At 32.2% G+C, this 12,679-nt stretch overlaps 1 protein-coding gene across 1 annotated transcript in view; it reads right to left on the bottom strand.

Annotated features, from left to right (window-relative positions):
• Positions 1 to 12,679, bottom strand: part of LOC132758819 (retinoic acid receptor RXR-alpha-B-like) — a 29,415-nt gene that overhangs the window by 16,212 nt on the left and 524 nt on the right. The window contains exon 2 of the mRNA XM_060750525.1: positions 1,963 to 2,479. Coding sequence (XP_060606508.1) covers positions 1,963 to 2,431 — 469 coding nt within the window. The 5' untranslated portion in view covers positions 2,432 to 2,479. The remainder of the gene's footprint in view (positions 1 to 1,962; positions 2,480 to 12,679) is intronic.

Here is a 12,679-nt window from a genome sequence, read left to right as displayed (position 1 = left end):
CTTGCATAAACTACAATTTTGCCCTTACTATAGACTTGCATAAACTACAATTTTGCCCTTACTATAGACTTGCATAAACTACAATTTTGCCCTCCCTTTAGACTTGCATAAACTACAATTTTGCCCTTACTATAGACTTGCATAAACTACAATTTTGCCTTTTCTATTGACTTGCATAAACTAAAATTTTGCACTTTTCCATGACAATGGCAATTATGTTCACCATATCCTGAACTGCACCATGCACATGAACAAGCAACTCACAAAACAAAACAAAAAAATGAGTTTTTAGAACACATATGACTTTTTTTAAACAAACATGACCTTCCTTTATAAAAATAATATAAATGATCAAGCAGCTCGGTGTTTGCAGCATTATTAAGATAACTTACAAAATCACCCTCTAAAAATGGCAAAGAGAAACCCGGTGACTTACAAGTAGTTTGTAAATCCATGCTCAATTACACAGCACACTTAAATGATGTGATCTGAATGTTACAACTGTGTCCAAAATGTTTACTATTTTTCTATATATCCACAACTCAGATAAACTGTGAAAATCTACAAGATATTCTTGTAAATATAGTAAAACGTAATAATTTTTTTTTTTTTTTTTTTTTTTTACAAATGACAAATGTCAAATACCAATATCACGATTATCCTATAAGTTCTAAGTTTTTTTTCACTTAGGCTCTAATGAAAAATGCTATTAACTTTTCTATAATTATCACCTGAATAACACGGCCTTCGACAGATTGTTGTCAAATAATTGAAAAAAGAAACTCAATAACTGGAGTTTTGCTTTAATTTGTCACTATGACAGTGGAGAAAATTTAACAAAGCCTTAATTAGTCAGATATTATAAATCAATACAACTGTTACCTATTTTACCTTGAAAAAAAAAGACACAGAAATAACTGTATAAAAGTATTATATTTTGTACTTGCAGATTATAAGAATCTTACACTGGCTGCAAGTACAGACCAGAATATCCAGCTTGAGAGTAACTGTTTACACATGAACAAGGCTCTGCTGAGTTTCAACTAAACAGTTTACCCGAGCGCTAGATATTCCAGTCTGTGACAACAGCCAGTGTTTCATTCTTTTTCTATCAATTATTTTCAGAACAGAAATTACGAAAATGGATATTCTCATTACGTATTTTTTTCTTATAGTAGCGTATGAACTTACAACTTCATTCATAACAGAAAAATGACGTCCACCTAAAAATGTAATTCATTCATAAAAGGCGCGCGACAATGGGACAATGGCATCATTTAAAGCACGTGACTTGTCTTAAATGGGGGGGAGGGGGGGTGTAAGACAGGTATTTCTAGCACCCATGTAAACTGTAGATAATCCTGTCTGATATGCAAGAAGATTTTATCATTATATTATAGATTCAAAAAGCAGATGACACAACCAGATTGTGTAAATCTAGTTTGATAAATATAGTAAAAGTATGAAAAAGGTTTACAATGACTATGATTATGGTATTCAAAAGATACACAAACTATGCACTAAAATAACAGTGTTAATGACTGTTATACATGTAGCTGTATACACTGTAACTTTATAATATTCTTAACAGATATTTTTGAGCCATTTTGCAGAAGATAAAAAAAAACAAAAAACATCTATTAACCAATAATTTGCTGGAATATTAGCTTATTCATCATTGCCACCAGTTTAGAGCTGAACCAGCTTGACATATAAAGGCAGTCTAGTCTGACTAGGCTCTATTCTATTGGTTGTTTTTTTTTTATATTGAAATCCCGTAATTTTCAAATGGAACCGTTCCAATTTAAAATCAGGTCAAATCCATACAATTTCACAAATGTTAATTTCATGGTAGAAATTTTTTTTACCATTTTTCTCAATTCATAATCCTTAAACTTATCTTAAGTTAAGATGCAGAATTGCAGTGTGACTGTACTAGAGAGAAATAGGTACATTACAAACCTTCTCTTTTCATGCCATACTGCAGACACTTCTGAAAACGACAGAACTGGCAATTATTCCTGGTCATCTTATTGATCAAGCACACCCCATTTACTTTACAGACATAAAACAAGTTTTTCTGCACTGTTCTTTTAAAGAATCCTTTACAGCCCTCACATGATAACACTGAGTAGTGATATCCCGATCCCCGGTCTCCACAGATCATGCATGCCTGGAAATGACCTTGACCTTCATCTACCGCATCCCCACCAATACCGACAGTCGTTGAATCACCAGCAACAACTTCACTTGCGTTAGACTCTATGACAAACTTGACTCCTTTATATGATCCCTGTACAACATGTGGCATCGGTGGAGAACTTATGTCCGTCTGCACGACGGCTTCAGGATATCCGTCCGGTTCGGAATCATCGGAGTTTGTGTAATGTAAACTAGTATCACCGTCTGATTTCAAATCTACATTCTCCATACTGGATAAAGGATTGCTTCTATGTAACTAAGTAAGGAAAGTTTTCATCTGAAAGATAAATAAACATAATGATAGTAAATTTGCTAAAAACCTTGTCACGCTTATAAAGACCAGATGAAGTACATTGTATCTGGGTATTCATAATTACCAGTTTACAGCAACATGTTAAAGGCCACCTGACTTAATTTTTGTAATTTCCTTTGCATTACTGATAATATATACAATGTACAGTTCTTCTTTAAAGTCACATCATGCCTCAAAAACAATAAAAATTTCCTTCTTTAGAAAGAGCAAACAAGAGTTTTTTTAACAATTAAAATATGAATTTAGAGCATATTAGATGCTCATCCCCAGAAGAAAGAAGTGATGGATGTGAAATTATTTGTCATGAAAGTAGTAAAATGTAAACTAAGTTAAAGTAGTACTTTGACTTCCATACAAAATACTTAATGATTAAGTTAATCACTATAACTGTACTAATTGCCAAGAAGCAAAAGATGGTTAAGGTAGCTGGCAAATGAGTAACTTTTTGGAAACTATAACAGCACACCTAAAGTAAAAAGCTTTTGAGAATTATAAATAAAAGCATTTCTTGGGTATAATGGGCCTTTAAACAACAACCAGCTTCTTTTCAATCATACTGAAAACTCCAGATTGTCGACTTGACCTTCTAAACTGGCTATTATTAACAATAATACTTAATAATGTCAGTCATAAAACAAAGAATGCCATAGGGAGTCTGAATTGAAACAGGTTATTTGTGTAACACATGTTTACATAATTATATCAAGCTTTCTGCAAACTGGTGCATTATAAAACGATATGTCACAAAAAGACAAGTAAAATTGTAGGGCAACTTTAAATTTAAAAGCTGGCAAATTTGCATTGAATAACAACTTGTATTTTGAACTTTTTTAGAATGTCTACATAATATAATTATATAACTATAATTGTTGAGATTGTTCTGAAAATTTATACTTTTTGAAATAAATTATTATGAATAAGGTATAAAATATTTTTTCTCCCATCATATGGCATTTGGTGCCAAACAGACGCTTCTGTCAGCCCATCTGCTTGATTCTTTAACCAGTTTAAATAATTTTAATTGTTTGATTTTTCTTTCAATTCCATTCTTTTCTGTATTATTAATGGCCTCCGGCCCATACACAAACAGATTCCATGAATAAATAATATGTCAAGTACAAAAAATACATTACAATCATCATATTGCTTTGTAGGGATGTGCGGTATTACCGGTATACCGGTATACCGCGGTTTCGTTCAGACGCGGTACGTACCGGTACGACCCCTAGGAATACCGGTTTTTTAATATATATAATTTTACATAATATTTTTGTAAGATTCGGACGTTATTTACCCTGTAATCTGTGTTTCAACTTTCAACCTAAATTAAAGTGGAATTCCAAGTCAATTTTTAGAGCAGCAGTAAATGCACAGTATAATACTCTAACGAATAATTAGTCGCGGAAAGGTCAGATCGTTTCCCGGTTGTTTTTCATATTTATTATGTAGTGTAAATACATTTCATCCGCCGACATTTTTATAATTTCTATATATCATTCTTCATTTAAATGCATTAAAAGGGGACACCCATGTTAGTGCTCAGTCTAAGGCTAGTAAACATGTTGACGTATTGACGAGTGGCGACAATAACAAAACGTAAAGCATTTAGACATAGCCCAACTTGTAAACAGCTCATACCGTCATGGACGAATTCACCACGGTCAAAAATCCAAAGGGGAAATCGGATATTTGGAGGCATTTTGGGCTCCAAAAGTCTAAAATGTATTGTGTTTTATCAAAATGTTTAAACATTCTTATGGCAGTTGGTCTTAGTTTGCATAAGTTAAACATTAAAAAGTGTCTTCATAATACCGTGGTACATACCGCGGTACACAGGTGAAATACCGCGATATACCGCGGTACAAAAAAATTGGTGGTACCCATCCCTATTGCTTTGTGACTTTTGACAAGGAAAAGTAAAATAATATTAAACATATAATCACATTATTAAAAGCATTGTTCAATTGCATATAAAGTGACATTTTCACAGATGAATACATGTTTCTTTTTGTCAAGGCATGATAAATATATCGTCAGGTCATGTGTTTTGACGCTCATCTATTTTAACGCCATTTTTGTTTTGACCTAAGAATTGGTGAAAACGACCTCGTATGCCGTCATAATTTGCTGACTGCACTGCAACCATGTATTTACAACGTATAACTAAAACATTTGGAAAGACAGAGACATTTCACTAAAAATACTTCACCTTTATCAAATTTACTTTATGTTTTCATCTTTTTACTAATGCAAAATCAATCAATGTTTATGCAAGCCTTAATATTGCAAATACAGCCTTTGAAAAATCTTGACCTGCCCTTTTCTGTTTCAGTCCTCCATTTTAAAATGTCTAATGAGTGTCATGTGACCAAAACTTTGCAAAGTGCCCTTAATATTCACTGTTGCAAAAGGTGTACAGCTTATATTGTTTGAAAACTTTAATGGGTTTTTAATTGATACTGAGTAAAATTCACAATGGGTTGATTATTGTATATAAAGTTTAAAAATGAAAGAAAAAAAATCATTTCTTAAATCAACATATACATATCTTTACAACACCTTTCATTTTAGATATATTTTTCAGCTCTGTAAACCAAAAGCAGATGCTATTCATCAAGATTATTGGTAAATACATTCAAGCTTAAAGAGACAGGTGCACCTATTAAGACGACTGCCAGGGTGTATGGCATTCCCAAATAATGGACAGTTTTATATGAAATAAAACATAATTTTAAGTTTTCACAATGTTGTTACATTAAATGTTTGCTCATTTAAAAACTTCTTTTGCTGTACATATTGCATTACAGTGAAATATCCTTTAAAAATAACCACCCAATGAAAAGGCGTCATTTCATATGACTGTAAACAACAATGGATGCCTCCAGGGTCAGTTACTTAAGTACAAAACTTCAGTGATTTTGAACTTTTTACAAACATAAAAAAGGTTTGCAGTGATAAACAACATGCCATAGTAACTTTATATTGTATTTATTTAATGATCAAATTAAATATAAAAAAATGCACTAGTTAAACAGCTTAAGGGCGTCAAAACTAATGACTCTAGGATACAATGTCAAGTTTTGGACAGTATTTTTATCAGAACATGACATTAACTGGTAAAAAGACTGTGAAGTTGGAACATCATAATACTTGGCAGAAAAATACATTATGCAAATATCTGTGTAGCAATCACAAAGTCATTACAAAATGAAACTTATCTTCTACATTACCATCACAATACAAACATGTTTGATATTCTCTAGGGATACTAATATATCTACAATGCTTAAATTTCAATCATTATATGCCTAGAGTTTGAAACAAAGCTAAATATTTTCTAAATTTCAAAATATCAATGTTCAGTATATACTGATACATTGTTAAAATCAGTTTCATATTTTACATAATGACAAAATTCTTTGTTTCCAAAACTTCACAACATTTAGCACAACTGTTTAATATATTGATCTCTAAGTCACTGAACATAAGTTTTCTTCATCAGCATCTTACTGTTATTACAAAAGTGTAACAGCTGTTTAAATTTTAATCCTCAAATATTATACCTTACGGTAATAAAGGTGATCACAGGTTAGAATGTTGGATTTTGTGAAGTTGTGAAGTTCATGAAAAGATGTGATTTTTCAATATCTGCTTTACTTCAATGCATAAAAATATGGTTTACAAATCATAATCTTGCAACTACAGAATTAAGTAAAGGTTGAGCCTGAAACCTGGGCACTACATGTACCTATAGTGTGCAATTTGCCAGAACGCTTGCAGTTCAGTTGCAGTGGAATCTACTATCTTACTTGAGGGTAGTTGTCTTGACAGTGTTATTTTGTGTACTACATATTTATGTGATAATGTGTCAGATAAAGGTTTACCTAGTTGTTTCGTTGTTGTTTTTTTGTATTTGTTTCTCTGCAAAAATAACAAGTGGCATTGATATGCTATATCAGTATACATAGAATTTTATATATGTTTTATGAATAAGAATTGCATAAAAAAATGTTTGAAAATTTTTAATAATTTTGTTTGGATGTTTTTAAGGCTTTACTCCTTTTAACTCAACATGATTTCCTTTGTTAAAGTCACAGAAGTTGGTAAATCCTTAAAAGGATTTCCCATAAACTTATCCTATGGCTTGGTTACTTCTGCATTGTTTTCACATTACTGGATATACATAATGACAGGCGCCATTGTTATTTAATTGGGTTTAGTAATGTGCCTAATATTATAAGTGGAACAAGTATTTTGAGCTGTAAAATAAAGTAGTCTTATCTGTTTCACTCCCCCCTCCCCTCCCCATATGTGCACATCATAGAGAATGCCCAGGGCATCGACAGGAGGTTTGAAGAACTTGGAACGACAAAAAAACAACTACTGAATCTTGTATCCTATGGATATGCAGATATCGTGACCAAAGCCAATGGGAGACAAGTGTCGTTACAAAGACAGGAAAAAAGAAAGGGTGCTAGTGTAAATGAGCCCCTAGCAGAGTGTGACGGCCTGAAAGACAGGCCCTTATTTGGCACCTGCAGTTTTTTTTTTTTTCAAAAATACAAATATTTTGTTTACAAGGTTCTGTTCAATAAGTTCTAACATATTATTATTTGTGGAAAGAGACTTGTGCAAATATTGCTAGCATGAAATTAAAATAAGTAAATCTAGTGGACAGTTTCTTAATAGGTTTTTGTTTAATACTTCTTTTTCAATTCCCAAAGTCAAAATGTTTCTTTGCACATTATATCTTTTCTATATTATAAAAATTCCATTGTAATATCATAGGGTTTTCGTTGCTACCTTCACAAAGACAGCATTATGGATTTTTCCGTAGCATTACTCACAGTTGTTGAAATGATATCTCTGCTTGATGGATATGGAATTAGTACGTAGTCACAGGGGATGGGTTAAAGAAGATGTCGATCAATGGTCAGCAAATAAAAGAATATCTTATTAAATAAAAATATAGCACTTAAAAATCATTTTTCTTTCTGTTTGTAATCCTTTCATCTTAGTTTACCGTTTATTAAATTTCACTGAGGACAAAATGGAAGTAACTCTTGTCTTTCAGATAAAACAATCAAATTTCCGATGCTAAGCAGGTAAAAATATAGGCAAATTTAGGTTATATAATACATGTATGCATTTAAAAATGAAATGTTTGTTGTTCTTTTGTTTTTGTATTCAGTAACAAATTTTACAAACCGTTTTTTTCTCTACAAAATGTCCAAATAGAATGCCTACAGTATGCTGAGCATTGGTCTAGTGTTAAATCTAGCTTTGTCTCAAAGGGGGCAAAATGAACCCACATGCCATGAGATATTGGGCCATCTTAAAAATTTCGGGGAAAGACTAAGACATAGAAATTGAAAAAAAATTGCAAAACAGTAAGAAAAAGAATCCTTAAAGAATGTCCAAAACTGCAAAATTGAAAATGTTGTAGGCTTGGTTTGATTGAGCCTGTTCATGGACAGTACTGGATAGTTCAAACAACTGTCCATGCCCTCTAGCATCGGCTTAAGGAAAATTTAACAGTTTAAAATGGTAATGTTGTCAAGGTGAATTTTGAATTTAGATACATCAACACATGCATTTACATGGCGATTATCATGGAACCGTCAATGAGAAAGGTTAGTGCCATTCCCTGGAAAGCGGCATATATGCTCTCCAAGTAAAAGAATGCAAGTCCACTATACAAGAAAACAATGTTTTTTTTTTTACTCTGGCGGCCAGTACTCATTTAGTGTAAGAGAGATAAGAAAAGTTTTACATTTGTTTGATATTAATATGCTACAACATATCATGTAAAAAATTGTGAGGCAAAAACCCTGATTGGGCATAGACACCTTCTTATGGGAGTTGTTACCCTTGTCTATATATTAATATATAGTGTAATGGGAATGGACTTAGAAAAGAATTCATTTCTGACTTAGGATAAATGTTTTCTACCATCAAACACATATTTTGTGAACATTCAATGAGCTGTATCCCTTTGATCCACTCTATACGTTTTCAACTCTTCTACTCTTTGAAGACCCCGTAGATGCTAGACAAGGACTAAATGCATACAAATAATTGACTACATTGGTCTATTAAGTGAATTCACTAAACTCAGCATGCCTTTTAACACTTTAAAAATGTTTTATTTAACTGAGTGATGTTGATTTTACTAGATCACTTATGGCACCACATACCAAATAACATGTTAATCCATATTCAGTGTTCGCGTTTTCTAAGTAAACATATCAATTTACTCACTAAAATTGCCAGGGAGGAAAGAAAAAAGGTCTGTTAAGTCCCTGGGACTAAACACTTTTTCCCCCCGATTGGTTAATTCTCTTGCTCTGATTGAAAACAGATTTTCTATTCGCTTTAAATAAATTGTATTTTAAGAACTTGACTTTCACCCCATTTTGATTTGTTCCCTTCTCATAAGCAATGCAGATTTATATTCCAAATGTAGACTAGGAGCAAGTGTTCGGCCTCATTTTGGGCCAACCTATCAATGGTATCCGCGAACATTAACAGTCACTGTCATCAATATGATTTGACATAAGAGACTGTTCCGTTGTTAAGTAGGAATATGTTACCTTTGAAAAGGTAAAATACACATGGAACTATGTACAAAAAAAATAAAAGTATTTAAATAAACCCTTATCCATTGCTTATATAAATGCTAGATATGAAGTAAATATAAGTAATCAGCAGTCTCTTTTCCACATTCTTTCGAGACTGGAGACCGTTTAAGACTGTAGACTGTCGATTTGTAGGCTCTTCAACATGACGAATTGAACATGACTGTTAATGTTTTTTTAGTTAATTGACCTTCAGCCCTAACCTCTTAAATATTATTCAAGAGCACACAGCAGTCAAATTATAGATAAAGTACACATTTGATTGTATTATGATAGTTCTGGCTTCCATAACTTTATATGTCGCTTTTATTTTGACGTTGTGACAGTAAAGTTATGGGTCAACCCTATTTGCAAAGGCTACCAGAATTTGGCAGTTTGTGCGCTGTACATAAAAACCTTTTAAAACAAGCAATTATTATAGTATTGCAAGCAATCCATAAGTCCCCTACCGGTTAGAACCCCAGCAACATTCTGATGGCCCATTGGCCATTCAATTTTACCAGTGAATGAATGACATGAATGAACTTAAATCTATTGAGTTCTAAATTTTTCTATATCACAGTAATGTGTTAAGTTTCCCTGCCTTAGTAAGGAAATTATGTTTATGCAACCTTGTCATATTATTACAATGTGGGATTTTAAAGTAAATCCTATAAGGAATGAAGAAGGTGGAGTGAAAAATACCAATTTCCCGAAAAAAATCTAAGTTCAAGGGGGCCATAATTCTGGTAATAGTCTTGCTAGAGTTTTTAACCTTCTCAAAAATGTTGAGTGATAATAAGAAACATATATATGAAGTTTGAAGTAGAAACATTAGAAAATAAAGAAGTTATTTAAAAAAGACAACATTTTTTTTTCATAAAAATTCTAAGTTCAAGGGAGGTAATACTGATAATTTTTGTGCTAGAGTTGTAAACCTTGTCACATAAGATGTGGTTGATGACCAGAAACTTATATTTAAAGTTTGAAGTAAACACCTTAAGAAATAAAGAACTTATAGTGAAAAAGCTGAAAAATTTAAATCAGAAATCTTGAAATTCAGGCTATTTGTTGCCATAGCAACCAGAATTTTCAACATAGGAAGAAAAGAAAAAGATGTGCATAATCTCCAGACAGCCATCTACCCATATTATAAGTTTCATAAAAATATTTTCAGTACTTTTTAAGTTATCACTGGATCCAGTTTATGTGTTAAATTTGCCATATTTTCAGACTATTTGTTGCCATAGCGACCAGAATTTTCAACATAGGAAGAAAAAAAAAAGACGTGAATAATCTCCATACTGCCATCTATCCATATATCACGTTTCATAAAAATATTTTCAGTACTTTTTGCGTTATCGCGGGATCCAGTTTTGTGGACGACTGACAGACAGATGGACAGACGGACGGACAGACAGATGGACGGTGGGTAAACCTAAAGTTCCCTCCGGTTAAACCGGTAGGGGACTTATTACCATTATTAATCAAATTTGGGTCAAATAAAAATACCTTTTGATACACAAATCAATTTTGAATCAATTCATGTTTTGTTTTTAAATGAAACTTCAATGACATTGCGTACCCAACTATTTGTTAGGGAAATATGTAGAGAATGTTTACCAATATGGAGTCTGCTTTCAAATGAGATCTCGCGGGACTTCAAGTTTTGGGAATTCTAGCATCTATCTTTAGTAACGGACCATACACTATTTAAGTAAGTGTATGATTTTATATAAAGACAAACAAATAATTCATGAATCATCACTTAAAACAATATTAATCCAACATGTTTTTGGTACAATGTCTGTTATTGAATAAATACACTGTTATTTATAATTGCAAAGCCATGTTTTCAATTAAAAATAGCATTTGGGTCACGGGTCACCAAATGTCATGCAAAGGTATCCGAACCTAAATTCTCGCTGGTCACATGATAATTAGGGCAGCAATGGCGGCGAATTTTATGAAATGTGAAACCGCTGATAAACTTTGAGGCATTATTTCATCAATCTAACGTTCTGTGTTCAAATATATAGACTGAAGGGTCCAAAATATATCTAACTACCTGTATTAAAATAGCTTTTGTCCAGATCATGCAAATTTATTGAATTACAGCATGACATAAATATGTCACGGTTCTGGTTGACTTTCGATACGGGTTGGCTTCAGCGAACAGGACTAGCAGAACTATAATACCTGTTCGCTGAAGTATCTTTAGCTAGTATTATGAAGTTATGCAAACATTGACATTTTTGTAATTGAGGACTCGTCTCATCTGAATTTAGTCTCAATTAGAGCTGTCATTGATTCAGTGCAAAGTATATCAACGATATATCGATATCAAGTGACTAAAATCAATGATACACCGATATATCGATAATATCCTATACTCACTTGTCTGTCATTCACTTTCATACCGGTTTCAATGATTTCAGTCAAAAACATGTTCTGTACAGTGTCTTGTCCACTGCACGATTTTTTCCAGACAATATTTTTTGTCACCATTGCTATGAAATAATTCCACTATATAACAAAAGCATAACATTAGATATAAATTACTGCTTCTGTATATATTTTTGGTGAATTTTATAATTTCTAGACATTTAATTTATCAGTCAAAAGTATCGATTTTTTAAAATGTGTATCGATTATTGATCGACAAAAAATATCAACGATACATCGATATTGTCGATATCGATGACAGCTCTAGTCTCAATATTTCGACTGCAAGACCGACCGATTTTATAATCTGATTTTTCATAGATGTCTGTTGTCTATATAATAAAAGGAAGTGGCCCGTACGGCTAGCCAAAAGTTCTAGCCGTATGTGAGTCACGTACTACTAGCCAGGAAGCACTGTATTGTCTAGCCGTACGGCACTTTTCAAAATTATACGGAAGTCGAAAATGCATATTTTATTTTGTGTCTTTAATCAAGTCTCCGCATTTGTCCTTGATTTTCATGCTAATGATTTGTTGTCTTATTTGTATGAAAATTTGTATTTTAGATGAATTATTAATTTTTTTTGTTAATTAAGAACATATGAATCGAATAAATAATGATCGGAGTGGAATAAATAAATAAATAAAAAGAATATTGAAAAAAAAAAAACGGTGAAAAGGCAAAAAATATAATAATTTTCAAATACAATAGATAAATATCGAACATAAAAGCACAATCAATTAATTAGCCTTAATAGGGACTGACAATAGAATTTTAGAATGTGTTCCACGGAACATGCAAACTTTCCTTAATGATGGACAAACTTCTTAACCGTCTGTAATTGACGCAATAATCACAGCCCAACAACGATTATTTTCGGTGTTTCTTTTTTTTGTTTTTCAATTTAAAAATTAAACTTAATGAAACAAAAGAGGATTATTATCAAAATTGTGTAAACTATTTCAATTGATGTTATTTAACTGCGATTAATCTCTAAAAAGTAAACATACAAAGACAATTGCTGTTTCTTGGTTGAAATCCTCGCTTAAAGTCATAAAATAACATATGCATTTTCAACTTCCATATAATATTGAAAAGTGCC

The sequence above is a fragment of the Ruditapes philippinarum genome, unplaced genomic scaffold, assembly GCF_026571515.1.
Source record: "Ruditapes philippinarum isolate M1 unplaced genomic scaffold, ASM2657151v2 ctg300_1_1_1_1, whole genome shotgun sequence".
NCBI lineage: Eukaryota > Metazoa > Mollusca > Bivalvia > Venerida > Veneridae > Ruditapes > Ruditapes philippinarum.
The sequence above is the reverse complement of the archived record's forward strand: the minus strand, read 5'-3'. Positions and strand labels throughout refer to the sequence as shown.